This window comes from Impatiens glandulifera, chromosome 3 (genome assembly GCF_907164915.1).
Source record: "Impatiens glandulifera chromosome 3, dImpGla2.1, whole genome shotgun sequence".
NCBI lineage: Eukaryota > Viridiplantae > Streptophyta > Magnoliopsida > Ericales > Balsaminaceae > Impatiens > Impatiens glandulifera.
In genome coordinates this window covers 65,556,775-65,579,456 of record NC_061864.1, presented here as the reverse complement: position 1 = coordinate 65,579,456, position 22,682 = coordinate 65,556,775, and the positions used below count along the sequence as shown (strand labels likewise).

The window sequence follows — 22,682 nt, the reverse complement described above, 5'->3', positions numbered from 1 at the left end:
AATATAATTATATTGATGTAATTAAATTATTTAAATATATATATATATATATATATATATATATATATATATATACTTAAAAGTTTTAAAATAATATATATTTAAGTAATTCTTTTATTTTTAACCAAAAAAAATCATTTTAAATAACTTTGTTAGATATTTAATATATAATTAGTAAATCTCAAGTTAATAATCCTTATAAAATATTTTTAATTAATAATGTATTATTTATAAAACAAAAATCAACTTTAGTAATTAAATAAAAGTTTTGTTTATAAAATTAATAATTCATCTTAAAATGTTTTATTTAAACAAGACTATATATACATTTTTTCGGTCTTCGAGTTAATATTAATAAGTCAGACATATATTTTTCAAAATTTATTTTGAATAGAAGAAGAATAAGGCTGACAAATGTGTTTGAGTTCAGAATTGGTGATCTACTGTCAACATATTTTATTATATCATTGGGTGCTAAATTACGATCTAAGGTCTCTTAAGACCCAATTATCACTAAAATGTAATGTAAATTGTCTAGATGGAAAAGTAAAATAATATTGAAAGGGGTCGGTTAATCCTCATCAAGAGTGTGGTGTCATCTAAGCACACATGTATGATGTCGTTATTTATTCTCCTCAAGAGTGTGGCGATAAAAATAGAGAGAATAATGTGTAAATTTCTATGGAGATATTCTAACTCATCGTTTGATCATCTAGTTGGTTGTGATAAGGTTAAATGTTTTAAAAATCAAAGAGGACTATATATTCGAGATCTTATTTATTTTATTAAAACTCTTCTATCAAAATGGTGTAGTAGATTTGCAATGGAGCCGAATAGTCTTTGAGCATCGATAATCAGATACAAGTATGATAATGATTGGTCTAGTTGGTTCATCAAAATGTCTAATTATCCAGCGGGGTATAACATTAAGAGGGGAATTTATTCAATGTGGAAAAGTTTGCGTGAGCAGTTTAAATTCATTGTGGGGATGGTTTTTTGATTAGATTTCGAGACAACATTTGGTGTAGTGTCAAAAGTCTAGCTACGTCGTTCCTAAGCTTGCTTCCATTGCTATATGTAGAAATGCTACAATTAAGGACATGTTTGATTATCGGTCTAGTGGTTTTGATAGCTAAATTAGATATAGAAGGGGATTAAACATTATGAAGACTTTGTCCCATAATAGAGTTTTACTTTTGGTAGGACGCAAACAAGTGTCATCGTCTTAACAAACATTATGCGTTGGCAAAATATTGATATTTTCCATTCGGGACATTGCTACAAGTTGTTCGCTAAGATGATTCCATATAAATTTTATTAAGAAAAAACTTTGGGAGAAAAAAGTTTCATCCAATATCTCGTTCTTTTGATGAAGTGTTATTCATAGTGAAATTCTAACAGATGTGTAAGCATGAAAATTTGACCAATCTTATTTTACAAAAAAAAAATTATTATTTTTAATAATATTAAAATAATATTTGAACTTTCAATGAGGAATTAAAACCAAACTAAATGTTAATTATTGTGATAATTAAACCCTAATCAGAAAAATTATTCAAAAATTCAAAATTAATTTAAGCTTAATATATTTTATTTTATTTTACCCTAATTATTAAACCCAAGAAAGGGTTAAAATTATTTAATTAGAATTTAATCATGAATTATGTGTAGTTTATGACTTAAAGAACAATTCAATAAATACACCAAAATTACCAAAAAAATAAAAATATGATCATAAATTTTATTATGATTTTAGAAATATTTTTTAGGAAATTTTTGGTGAAGAAAAATGTAAGAAAGGGATTAAAAATCGATTTCAAATAACTCTTTTATTAAAAATTAGACTGGTAATTTTGTGTAGTCGAAATTATGTTTAATATGTTGCAGTAGGATTCTCATCCATCAGATCAACTTGGATTTTCATTCAACGCCCAGGGAAGTGCCATACAGTCCGTTGTAGTGAAGCTAGCGCGTGCTTGCCACATCGGATCAACTAACAGGATAAGCTAACCCCATTGCCTAATCGTTGACGGACTGGACGGAACGCCTAACGACGCCACGAAACGACACTAGTATGGGTCGTCTTCTTCGCTGGAGTTAGACGCTCGCCAGAATCACGACTCGTCGGCGCGAAGAACGTCTTGGTGTCATAGGTTTATAGGCCGATCTTCTTACTTTTCTTTGCATCTCGAAAGACAAAAAAGATTTGTTATTAGCTTATTCAAGTAGTCGAAGGTCCTTAATAGCATGTATTTTTGGTTTCCAGAAGGGCTAGCACAGTCATTTCTCCACCTTATCCCCTGATTTCTTTACCCTTATCCTCCCCTCTTCATCACCTACAACAACTCTATACCTATGTTAGACACCTCGCCCTAAATCTAAGCGGCCACGAATGGATAAGAACTTAGGGATAAGAATGAAAATCAACAAATTCGACTTTAATTCGATTACGTCGACCGACCTTAGGATGTATAAATACTCCCTATAGGTTTCTTCATCAAATTATCAAACAATTACATCAAAGCACAAATTGGACCAAAGTTTGAAGATCCGACTAAGAACATATTTTTGTCAAAACCTTCTCTAGCGAGCCTAGTTCTGATTCAGGCTTCTAGATATCTTCCAACATATCTAAGGAGTGTTCTCCAGTTGTTGGTATGAATCTAGAAGCTCTATATTTCAATTTGTAATTGAAACTTTGAATTTTTCAATTTTTCTAGTTTGATCGGTTTGATCTGTTCCAGAGCTTGTCATGTGATTTTTTTGTTTAGAATCATTCCCTATATCATGTCAGAATTTTTTGTTGAAAGAAATCAGATCAAATCAACCTAAATCTAAAAAATTGAAAATTTTAACTTAAAAATTTGATTTTATAAAATTTTGTGTTCTTGAGTTTAATCTGGATTTTTTGACTTCTTAAAATTTGTAAACATGCTGGGATGAATTCCCAATGACTGTAACATCGTTATGATCATGTTTGATCAAACTATATTTTTGATATTTTTGAGTGTTGATTTAATCTTCAAAAATCTTTGAAATGATGTAATGATGTTCTTATTTTGGTTGTGTTCAACTATATTCATTATTTCAAAGCTAATGGAATAAAAATTAAACATTGAAATGGTCTAATTTGAAAGATCCCAAATTTTGACCTAAAATGGTTTTAGAAATTAATCTTTGTAAAGATCCAATAATTATGATTTAGGTTAGGGATTTTGTTCTTCATAATCATATGAACTAATTATAGCTTACAAATCATGATTCCATGTTTTAAATCAAAGTTATAGTAGTTGTAATTTTCTTCATACCAAATGAAGAACACCCGGTCCTAAGACCAAGTCCTATAGGACCGGGACCGAGAAATATGACCGATAATCTTTGGTTCGGATCGAGACCAAGGACGGGTGTTCTTGAGTTATGATCGGGACCGAGGACCGGTGTTTTTGAGTTAGGGCCGAGGATGATGACTAGTGTTCTTGAGGAAGGACCGAGCCTAGTACCGATGTTTCTAACCTAGGACCGAACACTCCATTTAGACTAGGATCGATATTTCTAACCTAGGATCGAGTTTTATCCTAGCCTAAGGACGAGTACCTCTAACCCTAGGACCGAGAACTACCTAACCCTAGGACCGAGGACCTAGACCAATGAACTTGACTTGGGACCGAGCCTCTCAGGTCTAGGACCGAGCAGTCCGAGTTCGGGACTAAGCCTTCTGAACCCAGAACCGAGTCCTCCAGATCTAAGGACCCATGCCCCTGAGTCCTGGTCTAGACCATCCTTGTCTAGACCAAGCCCGTTCGAGTCTAGATTCACAAAATCGGACCTAGTCTTTAGGACTCGGGTAATAAGGCCTATTTGGTTATACTTTTCAAAATCCAAAATTATTTTTTTAATTTTGGAACCCAAAACCATTTTAAAATAATCTGGAAATATTAGAAAATGATATTTTAATATTTTTGGGATGTTTCATAAACCAATATTTTGGCTAAGGCTCTGTTTGAAATTTATTTTTAAATTCTAACACTTTTCTAATATTTTTTAGGATTTTTTACTCAGTAATATATTAACTTAATCGCAGGTAAGCCATTCTAAATAATTTTGTACAATTATTTACGCAATCTAAACATGTCCTTATTTAGAAAATAAATGTTATAAATTAATTTTAAATAGTCCGACTTTGTTTATTTAAAAATCTAGAACCGTCCTTTAATGGGCGTAGAGGACATAGTGTGAAAGTCCTTTCCCGAGCGTAACTAAAAAACAAACTCCTTATAGAAATTCTAGTATAAATACGTTTATACACGTATCATTTTATTGATTTTCATAAAATTATTTGGCAACTCTAAATTTCAAATAATAAGTTTTTTAGTTAGTTATGTTTAATTAATTTAAACCGTGTTTTGGCCAAATTGTTAGTTGGCTCCTAGATTATTAAAATTTGATCAAAATTAATTATTTTTACATAACTAATTCATAAAACTCCCAGACATCATTTTAAAAATCTTAAAACGATGTTTTCTTTTAAAAGAAGCATGGAACGCAAACTAAGGTTGAAATGCATCAAACTTCGAGTCATCCCGCGATGAATTCCCTTGTATTGCCATGCGTCTGTGACACGTGCTAACCTACGGAGGGGAGCTGATTCCCGGGGATTACAAGATGTTATGTGCATGAAAAAATGTTGTATTATGGCTAGTCGTATTTGTAAAGAAGATCTTGAATCGGAAACACACTTACTTATGTATTGTCGAGGGGTGACTAGTATTTGGAGTCTTTTGTGGAGTATTCATGTGATTTATTAGTAACGTCAGAGTCTATAGGTAGTTGCTGGAAAGTTTGGAATGATACGACTGATATGGAAGGCCTACATATTTAGGTTATCATCCCAATTATACTTTGGTGGACTATCTAGTTGGAGAGAAATCGTCGAACTTTCAATGATCGTAGTGGTCTGATGCGTATCATTCATAGTACTATTATTATGATGCTTTCTAAGATTCGTTCAGGAAAACTAGTAGAGTCTTTAGGGGAGTTAATCGTTCTTCTCGATAATTTATGAGCTCGATAACTTATTAAGTATTGTTTTTTCATATTTTTTCTTTGTTATTTTCATGTGATGCTTTGTCGTTAGGCTTAGATGATTATCTTCATTTATAATATACATCCTTTTTAAAAAAACACTTTGTATATACATCATATTTTAAAACTATATATATATATATCATATTTTTCAATAGTGTCCAAGATAAAAATATGATCATAATTTATATTATGATTCTATAAATTTTTTTGGGAATTTTTTGGTGAACAAAAATACAAGAAAGGGATTAAAAGTCGATTTCAAATAACCCTTTTAATAAAAATTAAATTGATAATCTGGTGTAGTCTAAATTATGTTTAATATGCTGCAGCATGATTCTCATCCATCAGATCAACTTGGATTTTCATCCAACGCTTAGGGACGCGCCACACAACCCGTTGTAGCGAAGCTAACGCGTTCCTACCATACAGGATCAACTAACGGGATAAGTAACTCCGTTAGCCTAATCGTTGATGGACTAGAAGGAACGCCTAACGACACCACGAAAAGAAGCCATTTGGGGTCGTCTTCTTTGCGGGAGTCGGATGCTCGCCGGAATCGCGACTCGCCGACGCGAAGAACGCCTTGGCATCACAGGTTTATAGGCCAATATTCTTACTTTTCTTCGCATCTTAAAAGACAGAAAAGATCTGTTATTAGCTTATTCAAGTAGTCGAATGTCCTTAAAAGCCTGTCTTTTTTGTTCTAAAAGGGCTAGCGCGGTCATTTCTCCACCTTATCCCCTAATTTCTTTGCCCTTATCCTCCCTTCGTCATCTTCTACAACCCCCTTATACCTAGGTTAGATACCTCGCTCTAAATCTAGGCTGCCACGAATGGATAAGAACTTAGGGATAAGAATGAAAATCAACGAATTCGACTTGAATTCAATTACCTTGACCGACCTTAGGCTAGTATAAATACTCCTATAGGTTTCTTCATCAAATTATCAAATAATTACATCAATACACAGATTGAATCAAAGTTTGAAGATCTAGCCAAGAACTGGTTTTTGTCAAAACCTTCTCCAGCGAGCCTAGCTCTGATCCAGGCTTCTGGATAGCCTCCAACACATCCAAGGAGTGTTCTCCAAATGTTGGTATGAATCCAAAAGCCCTGTATTTCAATTTGTAATTGAAAGTTTGATTATTTTTTTTTCAAAAGTTTCTAGCTTGATCGGTTTGATTTTTCTAGGGCTTGTCATGTGATTTTCTTTGTTTAGAATCATTCCCTATATCATGTTTGAAATTTCTGTTGAAAGAAATCATATCAAATCAACCTGAATAAAAATATTTGAAAAATTAAGCTTAAAAACAAGATTTTGTAAAATTTTGTGTTATTGGGTTTAATTTGGATTTTTTGAGTGCTTAACATGTTTGTAAACATGTTGGGATGAATTCCCAATGACTATAACATCGTTTAATCATATTTGATCAAATTGTGTTTTTTTAATTTTTGAGTTTTGATTTCATCTTCAAAAATCTTTGAAATGATGTTCTTGTTTTGGTTGCGTTCAACAATATTCATCATTTCAAAGCTAATAGAACAAAAATAAGACATTGAAATGGTCTAATTTGAAATATCCCAAATTTTGACCTAAAAATGATTTTTAGAAATTGATCTTTGTAAAGATCCAATAATCGTGATTTATTTTAGGGCTTTTGTTTTTCATAATCATATGAACTAACTGTAGCTTACAGATCATGATTCTATGATTTGAATCAAAGTTATATCAACTTTAATTTTCTTCATACTAAATGAAGAACACTCGGTCCTAGGAACATGACTGAGAAACAAGACCGAGAGCAAGGACTGGTGTTCTTGAGTCAAAACTGGGACCGATGACTGGTGTTCTTGAGCTAGGACCGAGGATGACAACCGGTGTTCTTGAGGAAGGACCGAGCCCCGGGACTGATGTTTCTAACTTAGGACCGAACACTCCATTTAGCATATGACTGATGTTTCGAACCTAAGACTGAGTTTTATCCTAATCTAGGAACGAGTACCTCTAACCCTAGGACTGAGAACTACCTAACCTTAGGCCCGAGGACCTAGACCGATGAACTTAACCTAGGATCGAACCTCCCAAATCTAGGACCGAACCTCCCGAACCCAGGACCGAGCCTCCCAAACCCAAGACCGAGCCCTCCAAATCCAAGGACCCATGCTCCCTAGCCCTTGTCCAGACCACCCTAGTCTAGACCAAGCCCGTCCGAGCTTAGATCCACAAAACCAGACTTAGACATTAGGACTTGGGTCCTAAAGCCTGTTTGGTTCCACTTTTTAAAATCTTAAATTAGTTTTGTAATTTTTTAACCCGAAACTATTTTCAAATAATCTGAAAGGTCATAAAATGATATTTTAAAAGAAGTTTTGCACGCAAACTAAGGTTGAAACGCATTGAACCTCGAGCCATCCCGTGATGAATTCCCATGTATTGCCACGTGTCTGTGACACGTGCTAAGCTACATAGAGGAGATGATTCCCGAGGGTTACAAGATGTTATGTGCATGAAAAAATATCGTATTATGGCTAGTCGTATGTGTCAAGAAGAGGTTGAATCGGCAACTCACCTACTTTTGCATTGTCGATGAGTGACTAGTATTTGGAGTCTTGTATGAAGTATTTATTTTATTTATTGGGTGATGCCCAAGTCTTTAGGTAGTTGTTGAAAAGTTTGGATTGATGCGACTGATATGGTAGGCCTACATATTTGAGTTACAATCCCAGTCATTTTTTGGTGGACTATCTAGTTGGAGAGAAATCACTGAACTTTCAATGATCTTAGTCGTCTGATGCTTATCATTCATATCATTATTATTATAATACTTTCTGAGATTCGTTTAGGAAAGCTAGTAGAGTCTGTCGGAGAGTTAATCGTCTTCTCGAGAATTTACGAGCTCGATAACTTATTAAGTACTATTTTTCTTATTTTTTTTTGTTATTTTATATCATGTTTTGTCGTTGTGTGCTTAAACGATTTTTTTTTTTACATTTTTAATATACATTTTTTAAAAAAAAAACTATATATATATATACATCATATTTTTTAAATTATTCACTATTTTTAACTAATTAATTGAATGATAATAAAATAATAATTTTTTAAAATTAATAAGGAAAAAAGTTCATTTAGACGTAAGTACTAGTTTAGGTAGACGTATGAACACAAATTTTTTATTTAAACGTATGTAATATTAAAAATTGGCTCATCTAACCTCTTTAGTAACCATGGTTAATTATTTTTAAAAAATTTAATATTTGTTAATTAAATATTTATTTTTTCTCTCTCCCTTTTTTATTAATTAATTAATCAATTTATTTTTTTAAGATTTATTTTTTTATTTTGTCTATTTTTTATTTATTCATTTATTTATTCATTTATCGCTTTTTACTAATTCTTTTTTTGTTATTTGATTATTATTTTTACTTTTTCTATTATTATTTTTTCTATATTAACATAGATTATTTTAAAATTAGTTAGTCTCTTTTAGGGATTAATACTTAAATATTGTAACGTATAAAGTAGTTAAATATTTTAATACTCTAATATTTTTATATCTTATTCAAGTATTTTTATTAAATAATTACTTGTATAAGTTTTTTCAAGAAATTTTATTTGAGGGGCAAACTATTCTTCTATAAGTTGAATACGGATTATGTACTATTCATATTTATGCAAATTGGAGTAAAAATAGCAAGGGAGGACAAATAAATATATTGTTTTAAAAACTAGTTAATTAAATATTATAGTAAATATTAAACTACTTTATAAATTAAAATATTCAAGTATTAGTCTTAAAAGAGATCAAATAATTTTAAAATAATTTATGTTGATATAGTAAGAAGCAAAAAATAGTAAAAATAAAATAATAAAATAACAAAAAAAAATAGTAAAAAGAGATAAATGACTTAATTAATAAATAAATAAAAATAGACAAAAAAAAATAATAAAAGAAGATAAATATATTAATTAAATAATAAAAAAGTAGGAGAGAAAAAATGAATATTAAATTAATAAATTTTTAAAAAAAAATTAAAAAAAAACAATCGTTACTAATAAATGTTAAATAAACCAATTTTTAACCGTACATCTGTTTAAATAAATTTTTATTAGTTAACACGTATAAGTGAACTAGTTATACAGATACATACATAAACTTTATTTTTTCAATTAATAATAAATAAGTTCTAGTATCTTCCTAAAATGTAGTATCTTCCTAAAATGTATCAATTACTCTTAAATAATATATTATAATTTTGTAACAATTTAACTATATAAAAAAGTTATATTATAATGTATTCCTATAATCTGTTAATTTAGTATAAATAAATAAATAAATATATATATATATATATTTACAATTATTGTTAATTGATAACTGTATTCAAATTAAGAATAAAATTATATATATTTTAATATACCATTGTACAAAAATAAGTACATACAGACTTATATTTTGAATCTCTTAAGCTTTATTCAGATTTAAGTTATTTAAATAATTAGATGATTAGTCATGATTTTGAGATAAGTATTTTTTGATAAAAAAAATTAAAAATATTAATATATAATGATAAATAAAAAATAATAATTAAAAATACTATTATATTTTAATTAATGAATTAAGTAATGTGATGGAGAGATGGTTGAATCTTATCCTCTTAGTTGAAGAGATTCAACTTAATGTGGGCTTTATTTAGGCCCATAATATATAAAGTGAAAGAACATTATTTTTTATCTAGGTTTTGAGAACAACAAGAGAGAGAATAGAGTAAAAAACAAAGGGTTTGAAATAGCAGCTGGAGAAGATTTACATTAACCGGAGTTTGCACCCTTTGATCAACTTCAAACGTTGACAACTTGTTGATTATTTCTGGGGTAGAACGGTGAAGATCTATTTTCGGAGGCTTCTAAATCAGTTGAAAAGAAACCAGATTACAGAATTGATAAGGTTGGTTAATCTTGTTCTTTTTGTTATTTGTTGTTATTTGTCAAGATTTTTGTAGGATATTAATGCAATTAATTAGATTTTACTTTAGTTATATGTAGAGTGAACTCTTACTTGTAATTTTACTGATGATATTGGATTGTTAAGTGACATATTCCTGTGGTTTTACTTTCTATTTGAATAAATGTTTTTTCATACTAAAATTGTCATGCATTTTTTTTAGTTACCTTATATTTTGCTCATATTTTATATTCAATTAATTAAGAAAATATTTTTGTTTTAAAGTCTACATTTTCCATAGAAGAATAATAATATGATATATTTTGATTTTGGTTATTTAAAAAAAGCATACATCAATAAGACATGATTGAATATTTGTCAGAAGGTGTGAACTTGATATAGTTCAAAATTAAAGTAATAGTATAAAAATATGAGGACAAATTTGAAGTCCAAAATAGTGTACAGCTAGCTGCATGCCATATATTGGATAAGAGGAAATTCAATTATATTTGTATATCGATTCTCAAAATGCATGTGCCCATTAATCCTCGTGACTTATAAAAGATTTATTAAATGAGTAATTAAATAAAACTAGAAAAATGTAGATAGCATCTCATTGACTACTGTTCCACCTCATTCTAAGTTTACAACTTGAATTCTTCTTCTTTTATGATTTTGGTTATATTTATTTTTATATATAAATAAATTTCAAAACACAGCCGATCAAACAAACTACATCTAAATCACACTACTTCATTCTAAGTTACATTTTACTTTTTCAAGATTTAAAGCCTTGTCAAAATTACTTAATTAAATTCTTGTGTAGAAAGAATGACGAAGAGCATCGCCAAAGGAAGCGTTTGTGTAACAGGAGCGGGAGGGTATGTAGCTTCTTGGCTCATAAAACTCCTCCTTTCCAATGGTTACACCGTACATGGAACCGTTAGAGACCCTCCTCGTAAGTGTATTAAATTTCAATATTAGAGTTTCGAGAGACTAAATGTTATATAAACTCGTGTTGTTATAATAATAATAGTTGTGTCTTTCAATTTTTAACCATAAGTTCTAACAAATATAAATGACAGAGGATGAGAAATATTTGCATCTAAGGAATCTTGAGAATGCAGAGGAGAAATTGAAACTATTCAAAGCACATCTGTTTGATTATGACTCCATGGTTGCAGCCATTAGTGGCTGCAAAGGAGTTTTTCATGTTGCCAGCCCTGTTCCATCCGGCTCTGTTCAAAACCCTGAGGTCATTTTCTCTTTACTTTCATATTCTAATAATAATAATAACAATAGGCTAATTGATTGACTAATTAATTACAGGTAGAACTAGTTGAAACAGCAGTAAAAGGAACACAAAATGTATTGATGGCCGCACTCGAAGCAAATGTTAATCGTGTCGTGTTTGTATCATCCGTTGCTGCTGTCCAGGTGAACCCTGCTATGTCCAAGGATCAATTAGTTGATGAAACTTGCTGGTCTGACAAAGATTTCTGTCGAAACACCAATGTAAGTAATTAATCATAAATCCTAAATCCATCTCCTTAAAATGATCATGAATTCATTCATTCCTTCATTCGTTCATTCATTATTTATGTCAAACATAGAACTGGTACTGTCTATCGAAAACTGAAGCCGAAATGAAGGCTATGGAATTCGCAAAAAGAAGCAAAGGACTTGATCTTGTAACTCTCTGCCCTGGCCTTGTTTTTGGGCCAAAACTGCAGCCTTCTATAAATAACAGCAGTTGGTTTCTCATCAATTTCATCAAAGGTACGTGTGACTCTAGCTAATTCCTTCTTATCGACTTTCTTGTAAGTAGTATAAACTATTTTATGATCAAAACTAACAGGAATGATGCAAGAAGAAACGGATAACTTGTTCCGAATGATAGTAGATGTGCGCGATGTTGCTCGAGCTCTATTACTTGTTTATGAGAAACCGGAATCTGAAGGAAGGTACATTTGTTCTGCTCATTCAATCCGACCAAAGGGTCTGGCCGAGATGCTCAAAAAGATTTACCCATCTGCTAAATATTTCAACAAGTGAGTGATCTTTTTTTCTTCTAGCTAGCAAATTTAGATCATTTTTATTAACTCATGTTCACATTTCATCTTGAATGGTAATAATTAATTAAATATCAATGGTAGCTTCAACGAAGAGAATCGTGATCAAAGGAAGATAAGTTCAGACAAGTTGCAGAAGCTGGGATGGACTTTCATGCCTTTGGAACAAACACTTGCTGATTCTGTGGAGAATTACAAACGAGCTGGACTTCTTGATTAAGGAAGAATTGCAGACAAGTTACAATGATAATGTTTTTTTAAATAATATTGTGGATTGTTGTTTAAATGGGAACACTTGCTAGATAATGGCGCATTAGGAACTTGATAATAAAAAGACTTTTTTTTTAAGAAATTGTGTTAGGAATTTTGAAGAGTTTATGCCATATAAGTAAACTAGCCTCACACTTTATCATCATAGTTTTCACATGATATTGAACTCTTGTAACATTTTGTCTTTTAAGTCGACTCTGATATATTCGTTTTGAAACTTCATAAAAAAATAAAATATATTTGTTTATGATTTTAAATCCAAATCAATAGGCCAATATTTTAATATGTTTTGAAATGCTAAATCATTCTTTCTCTATCTAGTATTACACCATTTTCACTAATCAATATTCATTCTTATTTGAATTAGTACATAACCAAAAAAACACATATTTTTATGTTGTTGATTGATAATGATAAATAAATAAAAACATAATTAGGTTAAAAAAGAAAAAAAATATATATTATTTTAGTTAGTTACAGTTAAGGAATTTGTATGGATCCTTATATAAAATCGAGAACATGATCATAAATAAATAATTTTAAAAAGTTAAAAAAGAATATATATATTCAAAATAACTTAGCAAAAAAGAAAAAAATTATTTTTTTATCTACAATAATTAAACTAGGTCAAAACATAATAAAGTTAAAAATAAGCAAATGACTGAAGCATAGGTGATTCAATGGCATGATAAAAAATTTAATAAAACTAAAATTAAAAATATTTAAAATTTTGTTATTATGTTTGATTTACTGAAGCTATGAGATAAGGATAAAAGGATGACAACTCAACAAATTTGAATTTAAAAAAAAATATGATAATAAGGATAAAGAAAAAAAAAATTGTTTTTATATTTTAAATGATATTGAATTTTTAAAATACTTTAATTAAAAGAAAAATAAAAGTCTTTTATCCAAATTGGAATACCATGAATGAACAAAAATTGAAAATTCATTATTCTTATAGATTCAATTTTTGAAATGGAATTTATAAAGACAAAACAAAACTAACATAAGCTTAAAGCAAACTAACAATTGCAACAATTATCTCAACTTTGAAATTTCAAAGGTCAATACTTCATAGAGATCTTGTAAAGAAGAATAGGTGAATGTCAATAACGAATATTTCAAACCACAACAGTCAGGATGTAGAAAAGAAGATCGCCATAAGTGGCCAACCGCATAAGAACAGAAGAACAACATGCGACTAAGATAAGGAACAACATGCGACTAAGATAAGGAACACAACAGCCGTAGTAACACAACATTATTATAACTTGTCAAATGAATTACGAAATCTTAGCCATCTCTCACATTTTGAGATCAGACCAAAGTTTTACTAAAGGACCCAAATGGTAGAACGATGATCATAGAAAAAAAAGAAAGTAGAGGACCCATGCCAATGTATATACATAGCACCAGATATAATTTATCTACACCCCCAGGCACCCATGAGCTAGGTAACTAACAAAGAATCAAATGATCGATCCTATACACTGTAATAATGTACCTAATATTTTTAATCCTAATGGGGTGGAAGGAACGATCCCTTAACCCATCAAGACACGAGAAACGATCAAATTGGTCATAAAAACTATACACAGAGTCAATATGCATGGTAGTGAAGGAAAGAGCCATTCTCACATCATCTTCCCCCTTTTTAAGTTCTCCCATATTCTCATATTCCTGCCAGCCGGAGCGATAAGATAATGGGTTTCCAACCGGTGAGAATTAATGATATATGCATAATCTGCATTACAAAAACATACATAGTTAAATTGTTGAAATATAGAAAGTAAAATGTCAAGGAAATTGTTGAAGATGCCATTGAGGATCTAAATAAAAAGGAAATATCGATAGGGATGCGACTTTCGCGTTGATTATGGTTTTAATGAAACTTTCGTTTAAAAATAAATTAAATGTCACGAAAACGTTCTTACACCTTTAGAAAGCAAATCAATTTTAATTGCAAGGCTAATATCAAAGCATGCCACTCCAATGGTAGTAGCAGTACTGATTCTCTTAGTCCTGCTGCAATCTAAGGATACCTGCTTGACAACACCAACCTCAAACATCTCTATTTAGAATACGACAGCTGACATAAACATAACAAAATTAACAGACATAAGAGGATGAAAACTCATTTACCACTATCATCACTCCTCACTCGCTTCTCTGGTCAGAATTGTTAACAGAAGGGAACCTGAACTGTGATTGTGCAGGGAGAGGAGCTGCTATACCTGAAACAACATGTTCGTGGTGCTTAAATTAGAACAGTAAAATGAAGAACAAGAGTTTGTTTAGAGAAGGATTTTTTTTTTGTAAAGAGACGGGTTTATTTAGTTAAAACCCGTTTTTTTTTTCTTAAACTCAGACTTTATGATTTGAAAATTATAAGAAAAAATAAGAATATTTAGTTAATGATTTGAATGATGATGGGGATAAGGAGGTTCTTTGGATTATAACCTTCGTCAAACAAGCCTCAAATGACAATTTAGGGCGTTTACCTGTGGGATATGGAGCCTGAATCATTGGTAATGACAAAGTGGTTATGGCATTTAGATTTGGCCCTCTTCCATATTGCAAAATCTGATTCCCTGGCACTCTATAGCCTTGAACCGCATTATACCCCAGACCACCAGGAATAGTTTGTTGTCCAAACTGGTTATAAGTGTAAATAGGTTGATTAGCCAGTAGATACTGTTGGCCCATGTAAGGGTTGTAAACACCCTGCCAGAACAAACAAAAATGGACACATTAGCAGCATGTAAAGAAAAAAACATTGCTAGATCACAAACTAAAACTCCAATTTAATTTAACTTGCTATGAACCTGTGGATAGACGTATTCGGGATTATATGTAGCATACCTGCACACAAATCAATTCGAGAAGATCGGTGTCAAAGGGTTTCGAGAGAAGAAAAATGGCTACATAGTAAAGTAGTATATATGACCACTTTAGAATATGCCAATCATGACATGTCGAGGGCACCTCAAGATTTGATCATATCTTTAGTCCTTGAAAAGTTTTGGAATAAATAACATGCATATATTGAGTCGTTTTGTTATCGGAACAAATGTAATAATTCAGAAAAATCTATATAAATCACAATGATCTATAAAATAATTTGGATCAATATTTTTATTTTAGGAAGTTAGCACAGCCCCCACAACTTAAGGCTCGGATTCGAGACTTGTGGTCTCTTAGGCATGACTCTTGTCACTTGAGCTACCCCTTATAATTTGGTTCATTATTAATTTGAATCATGATCTGAAAAATAAGATTTTTACCAAAAGAAGCACATCGGTTAATTTAAGAAACCTTTGTTTTTCAACTGTAAAACTGAAAAGTTTCACTAACCCATAAGGAGGAAACATCAATCCCTGTTGATAGTTATATGTCGGCACTGGTCGCTGGTAACCAAAGCTGCCAGCAACTGGGGCTCTTCCCCTATAAGGATGAGGTGATCTCGGGCTTCCTAAAACTGTAAAGTTTATGCAGAATCTACATTTAGTTCTAAGTTGGTAGAAAGATAAATAACAACTGAAGATTGTGTGTGTTTACCGTAATTCAAGGGGGGGCGAGGACGTCCAAGAGAGGCAAGATTACAATTAGCACGTCTACCATCAATAATCGGAGATGGATCGGCACAACCTCTTCTAGCAGATTCTGAATCCCGGAAAGTTACCTATACCCTCCTCCATACAAAACACCAACAGAATCAAATCACTGATCAATACATGTTATTAAAATTGAATGTTTTGTTTTTGGATAGGATCATGATCCATCATAAAAATGTGAATAACAAAATGAACAAATAGAATTCAAATTCATTATAAGGAGAGAAGACTCACAAAACCATAGCCCTTGGATCGGCCGGTATACTTATCGGTGATGACAACAGCCTCAAGAATCTCACCAAACTGTTCGAAATGACGGCGAATCGTCTCGTTCTGCGTTTCCCATGCGAGTCCTCCTACAAAGACCTTGGTATACGTAGTATCTCCAAAGGGCGCGTTTAAATACTGGAGCCCAGAACTGGAACTCGATCCAGAACTCGGGCCAGGAATCGGTGACTGATAAGCCATGAAGCAGAAAGTAAAGCAAGCGATCTCGAAGCTAAGTGATGGAAGAAAGAGACTTTAACGATCACATATCTATGAAATAGAAATTTAGTTAGACGGGGATAATAGAAGAGGGAAAAGGAAAACCCTAGAAGTGTGGTAGACAAAAAGGGAAAAAGACAGCCCAAATTGGCTAGAGTATACAACAAAGCAGGTAAAGATGTATGTAGTTGAATACTACACTACTATATTGAATACGGTAGAGAGAAGAATTAAGAAGAGGATTCAGGGCTTTAGGTTTCAGGGCAAGTTTAACAAGGAGAAGAGAAAGTTCGAATTTGACACAGAGAAAGATTGACTCTTTTGGAAGATGACAGCTTCTCCAACATAAGAGAATTATATATGGCCCCCACTATCATTCCAAATATAATAATAATTCATTCATTTGAATTTTATATAATTATATGTTTTGTTTTATTTTGGTTTAATTACTATTTGATTATTGTAATCGTTTATAGTTTTTTTAACATTGTTGGTTTTTCTTGATCGAATTGTTTGATAATTCACCATTGATAAAGTTGGTTTTACGAAAAGTCGTTGAATGTGTTGTTTTTCTTTATAATTTTTTCTCATATCATGTTAAGATTTATGCGAAAAATTAAATGTACTTTATTCGAAAATCGGTCACAAAACGAAGATGAAGTTGAGACTTAAAAGATAAATAATAGAGATAAAAAAACGTAAGAATATTTTATGTTATTATTTATATTTGTGGATGGAAATTAATGACTCAATCCATATATATATATATGTGTGAATTTATGAAACATTCCTAATTAGCAAAAGAATAAAATTATCAAAAATATATATATATATATATATGTGAATTTATGAAACATTCCTAATTAGCAAAAGAATAAAATTATCCTAATATTTTAAAGTATTTCATAAATAGATCACATCTCAATAAAAGTTATTTCTTATTTTTATAATAAAGAGTTTTTAAAATTTATCTTTGAGTAGTAGTAGGTATTTATATATTTAACTAGGTTTTAAATAATTTTATATACATGATTTTGTTTGAAATTGCTCTGTAACCCCCGAAAAAACTTTTTGGTTAGGTAGGAAGCTTGAGGTTTCATCCCCTCTTCTAGTTTAGCGGCAATAAGAGGTAAATACTAACCTTAAGTGCTTGTGTTTGAGCCTTTTAATTCCAATTCTTAAAAGAACAAAAAAAAAACTTGATGTTCGAAATTTTTAACATCAATAATTAATTTTTTTATTCAAATTCAAATAATCCGAAAATTTGCGGTAATCAAAATACAATTTGATTTTTTAGAAATTTGTTATTTAAATTAATTAAAAATAATTAATTAAAAAAACTATTTCTTTAAAAATAGAGTCGTCAATTAAATTTTGAAAAATCAATAAAAAAAAATTGATATACGTATACAAACGTATTTTTAGCTAGAGTTTCTTTTCATTCGTAGTTTGGTGATACTTGGGAAAGAGCTTTCGCGCTTCATCCTCCATACCTGTTTTAAAAATGGTCTCTATTTATAAATTTGATTTTTGAAAATCGGTTGTATAATGTTTTATTTTAACCAATTATTATTTCGGTCATAAACATGCATAAGTGTGTTATTTAAATAATTGTAATAACAAGTATTTAAATGATGTGCATGTTGCTAATGATAACTTATGGAGGAAAGTACTTAAAGAACATTAGTTTAAAAGGCATTAGGGTTTAAAAATAAAAAATAAACGAGCCTTTGTCAAAATATTTTTGTGGAAATATCCCAAAAATATTTTAAAGCCATTTTCTAATTTTTCAAGATTTTTAGAAAATGATTTGAAGTTCTAAAATTACAAAAATAATTTTAGAATTTGAAAATGAGAATCAAACAAGCCTTAGGACCGGTGTCCTAGGTCCTGGGTTCGTTTTATCGGTCGAGGCCTAAGAGCCCTCTATCTTGGGTGTTAAGGACTCTTGATCTTGGGCTAGAATTCTCGATCGGGTGCTAAAGTTCTTGGTCGGATCTCTCGGTCCTAGCTAAAAAGTCTTGGTCTGGGTGTTAAGGACTCTCGGTCTGAGTGTTAAGGACTCTCGGTCCTAGACTAGAATTCTCGGTCGGGTGCTAGAATTATCGGTCGGACCTCTCGGTCCTAGGTGGAAGTCATTGGTTCTGGGTTCAAGAGTTCTCGGGTGCGAGATTCCTCAGTCCTAAGTCTGACCACTCGGTCGGATGTAAAAATCATCGGTCGAACATCTCGGTCATAGTTGAAGAACATCGGCTGGACCTCTCGGTCCTCGATGAAGAACACTGGTATAACCTCTTGGTCCTAGATGAAAAGCCTCGGTCGGACCTCTCGGTTCTAGGTTAAATTTCTCAGTCAGACCTCTTAGTCCTCGGTCGGACCTACCGATCCTCAAGAACATCAAATTGCAGTTTTTGTAATTTTGATGGAGGCTTGGATTCTTCGATACAAGGGAATGGGTAGCTTCACAAAGCTCTCAAGAATATTTATAACATCATCCCAATGTATCACTCGACTTGGGTGATAATCAATTTTTTCAAAACAGTTTGTAGCTAAAAATTGGGTTTTTAGTTTTAAAGTTGTTTTAAAGTGTAAGGACTAGCCAATAGTTTTCGTATACTTCATACTTGATTGATACCAAAACAAGAACACATCATGTTCGTTTGGACCAATTCAAGAACTCAAAATTTTTAATTATTTGAAAATTTGATTTTGTTCAAACATGATCGGGATGGATCAAACATGATTCAAACAGTTACCCAACATCATTCAAAACATGTTGGAAAAGCTTTTTGAGCTGATGTTCTTGAGGATTAGCCCAATGACAACAAACCTGATTTTTGGATTTTTAAAATTCAAATTTGGGTTTTCATGTTTAAGGTTGATTGATTGATTCTAACCTAAACAGAAAGTTTGGAAAGGATCCTAACCCCTAGGATCGATTTCCAATCATAAAATCCAACAACCAGACAATATACAAACTAATGAAAACTAAAATATAAAAATTTCAATTTCAAATTGGAAGTATGAATTAAAGGATGATTGAAAGCATACCAAGGATTGTAGAACACTCCTTAGACTTTAGAGAAAGTTTTGGGATGCATGGATCCAAGCTTTAGAGCTTATACAAAATTTTGAAAAATCAGAAGCTTTGAGCTTCAATGACGAATTTTCGGAATTCTTTAATTTAAGGTTTGAGATATTATCCATTGGCTTTGGAAGTGTTGAGGGGGCTATTTATAGCCTTCTTGAGTAGGTGGAGGCTTCAAGTGGATTGAATCAGCCAAAAGTCATTAATGGCGTTTTAGTTGTTCTTCATCCAACTTGCCGGAATATGGATGATTCATTCCTATTGATGTAGGGGAAATGATCACCGAAGTAGTGTGATTATTTTAGCTTTTGAATCAACCGATTTGGTTGACTATCACTTGTATTTCATCTTTGAGAAAGTAAATGACTTCATCATTATCCCTATGGTGTTCACGATGAAGAAGACGGTGGCAGACAAAACAATGTCATTTTGGGGCGTTCGTAACAAACGCAAAGCATTCCTTTAGTGCTCAATTGCGTTCCATTGGCAATTGGGTGCTTCGTTAGCGTTTCAACTAACGGGCGTTAGCCGATCTAATGAGGCGCGGGCGCGTGTTCCTTTAGTTACAACCGGTTACGCGGGTGCGTCTGGGCGTTGTATGAGAATCCAACGCCCATCCAGCAGATGTGGTTTCGGCTGTAGCTTTCTTCCAGGGTTTCGGCTACACCGATTACAATTTTATTTTTATTTTAAAACTTTAAGGATTAATTTGAAATTGATTTTTCTTTCACCCCTTTAGCTTTAATTTTGATCTTTCAAAATAAACAAAATATTAAAATAAATAAGAAAAATATTTTGCCTAAATTATTTATTTTAATCCCTTAATTTTTTCTAAAATTATTTTAAGATAAAACGAGTACTCCATTTATCCTAAATAATTTTATTTTTTTATTTAGTCATTTTTTAAAATTAATTAAGCTTTAATTATCACAATAATTAATCAAATTATTTGTTTTAATTAAGTTTTGGCCATTGGGTTAATTATCTTAATTTTATTTATTCAAAAATAATTATTTTTAATTTTATTAATTGGTGTGTAAGTTTTCATGTTTACATGCTCCTTGTACATTTATTTTTGATTGAAATTACTCCTTGCATATTTTTTTTGAAATAATTATGATCTTTTACAACACTACAAAATGAAGAACATAACTCCAAATATGAAGAATTATTAATTTATTATTCTATGATCGAAATTTTAACACTCTTGATAACTAATTTAAAATCATCGATTGCCTAAGATTTCAAATAGGTTATTTTTTTAGATTTAGATTAGATCTTATTTTGACTAATAAACTCATTTTGTTTTCAAATAAAATTACATTCATCATCGCTCTCAATTCATTCTCACTAAGGGGATAGTCACACTTTTGGTGTAAGTTCTATCTAATTAGCCGATTCAAAAATATTACGAATTTTGTATTACGATATCATATTTTATATTTCATAATCTCTATCATATTATTTACATTCAGACATTTTACTTTTTTCAACATCAATATTCTTTACTGTTTAAATATTATTTTGATGATACAACACAAAACACCATATCTAAATATGGAGAAGACGAATGAATAACATTTTTGTTATTGTCTTAGTCTACAACATCGTTGTCTAAAAATGGAATTTGTGCATATTTTCAACACAAATTATTGCTTTTATAACATTTTAAATAATTTTAAATATTTAGGGTATAAATTTAAACAAAAATAAATGTATAAGGAGCAAATTCAAACAAAAATAAATAGAGAATGAGCAATTTTAAATAAAAATAAATGTATAATGAGCAATTTTAAATAAAAGTAAATGTATGAGCAATTTAAAACAAGATTATGCATATGAAACATTATTGTAAGATCTAAAAATTTACACGAATTTATAAAATTAAAACAATTATTTTAATTTAATTTTGAATAAATAAAATATATATAGTTAACCCCAATGTCAAAACTCATTTAAAATAATTAATTAGATTAATTATTATAATAATTAAAGCATAATTATTAAGGGAAAATGGTCAAAAACAAACATCTTTACTACATAACTGGACATGAGAGTTTCTTCTCATTTAGCTCCTCGCGAATAATAGGATTCAAAAAAAATTATTTGGGATAAATGTTGTACTCATTTATCTTAAAATAATTTTAGAAAAAAATCAAGGGATTAAAATAAATAATTAAGGATGAAATAAGGAACCAATTTCATCCCCAAAAGTTATTTATTTAACCCTAAAATATGCAAAAATACATAAAATAAATTGGTAAAATATTTGTCATATTTTGTATATTTTAAAAGATCAAAAGTAAAGCCAAAAAGGTGAAAGAAAAATCAATTTTAAACAATCCCTTAAGGTTTTAAATAAAAAATAAAATTTGTAATTGGGTGTAACCGAAATTCTATAGGATAGATACAACCGAAGTCGCGGCCATCAGATGAGCACTAGATTTTCATCCAATGCACCCGACACGTTCGCGTCGGCGTAGCCCGTTACAACCGAAGGCGCGCGCGCCCGAGAAGCACAGGATTGGCTTACTCCTGTTAGCTGAATCGCTAATAGAACACCCAAACGCCAACGATGTTGGATGGACCACAGACGGAACGCCCAAACGCGCACAAAACGACGTCATTTGAGCTCCGTCATCGCCTTCAACGCGACGCCAGATGGATAACCATCCGCAACCATCTTTGATTTTTCAAAGATGAAAATTTGTCATTTCTAGACGGATTAACTCCGTTCAAAAGGTGAAAATGATCACCCTACCATAGTGATCATTTCCCCTATTATATCTATAGGCACAATCAATGCCTATATCAGCGAGTTGGATCAAGAACAGTCAAAATGTCATTAATGGTTTTTGGATGATTTGATCCACTTAAAGGTTCCACCGACTTAGGGATGTTATAATAGCTCCCTGAATCATTCCAAAGCTAAGAGAGAACATCTCAAGCCCTGAATCAAAGAAAATTAGAAATCTGTCTTCAGGGTCGGCCCTGAGGTAAGCCCGACAAGCCCTCGGGCTAGGGCAGCCCACTCCCCAGGGCAGCCCATTTGTTAAAAATATCAAAATATTTAGATATATTTATTGTGATTTTAAACATAAATGGTAGTAGCTTGGTG

At 31.2% G+C, this 22,682-nt stretch overlaps 2 protein-coding genes across 5 annotated transcripts; one reads left to right on the top strand and one right to left on the bottom strand.

Annotated features, from left to right (window-relative positions):
• The first annotated feature begins 10,781 nt into the window (after positions 1 to 10,781).
• On the top strand, positions 10,782 to 12,370 carry LOC124932625 (cinnamoyl-CoA reductase 1-like). Its single transcript, XM_047473284.1, has 6 exons — positions 10,782 to 10,989; positions 11,117 to 11,286; positions 11,361 to 11,546; positions 11,645 to 11,810; positions 11,890 to 12,082; positions 12,188 to 12,370. The coding sequence occupies exons 1-6, from the start codon at positions 10,863 to 10,865 to the stop codon at positions 12,321 to 12,323; spliced, it is 978 nt and encodes a 325-aa protein (XP_047329240.1). The 5' UTR covers positions 10,782 to 10,862; the 3' UTR covers positions 12,324 to 12,370.
• Positions 12,371 to 13,617: 1,247 nt separating this feature from the next.
• LOC124931747 (RNA-binding protein 24-B-like) lies at positions 13,618 to 16,785 on the bottom strand. 4 transcript variants are annotated; one of them, XM_047472298.1, is made up of 8 exons: positions 16,225 to 16,785; positions 15,935 to 16,058; positions 15,731 to 15,854; positions 15,202 to 15,238; positions 14,878 to 15,100; positions 14,519 to 14,610; positions 14,313 to 14,436; positions 13,618 to 14,120 (listed from the first exon to the last, which is right to left on the bottom strand). In XM_047472298.1, the coding sequence occupies exons 1-6, from the start codon at positions 16,456 to 16,458 to the stop codon at positions 14,534 to 14,536; spliced, it is 819 nt and encodes a 272-aa protein (XP_047328254.1). In that variant the 5' UTR covers positions 16,459 to 16,785; the 3' UTR covers positions 13,618 to 14,120; positions 14,313 to 14,436; positions 14,519 to 14,533. The 4 variants fall into 4 exon arrangements, with proteins under 4 accessions (XP_047328254.1, XP_047328255.1, XP_047328253.1 ...); XM_047472299.1 differs by having other exon boundaries at positions 14,313 to 14,421; XM_047472297.1 differs by having other exon boundaries at positions 14,313 to 14,418.
• Positions 16,786 to 22,682: the final 5,897 nt, after the last annotated feature.

Coding starts and splice junctions, on each gene's coding strand:
- LOC124932625 (XM_047473284.1), top strand. CDS start 10,863: ATGACGAAGAGCATCGCCAAAGGAAGCGTTTGTGTAACAGGAGCGGGA. Junction 11,287..11,360: donor GCTCTGTTCAAAACCCTGAG/GTCATTTTCTCT, acceptor AATTAATTACAG/GTAGAACTAGTTGAAACAGC. Junction 11,547..11,644: donor ATTTCTGTCGAAACACCAAT/GTAAGTAATTAA, acceptor TGTCAAACATAG/AACTGGTACTGTCTATCGAA.
- LOC124931747 (XM_047472296.1), bottom strand. CDS start 16,458: ATGGCTTATCAGTCACCGATTCCTGGCCCGAGTTCTGGATCGAGTTCC. Junction 15,101..15,201: donor CCGAATACGTCTATCCACAG/GTTCATAGCAAG, acceptor TTGTTCTGGCAG/GGTGTTTACAACCCTTACAT. Junction 14,611..14,877: donor TCAGGCTCCATATCCCACAG/GTAAACGCCCTA, acceptor ATGTTGTTTCAG/GTATAGCAGCTCCTCTCCCT.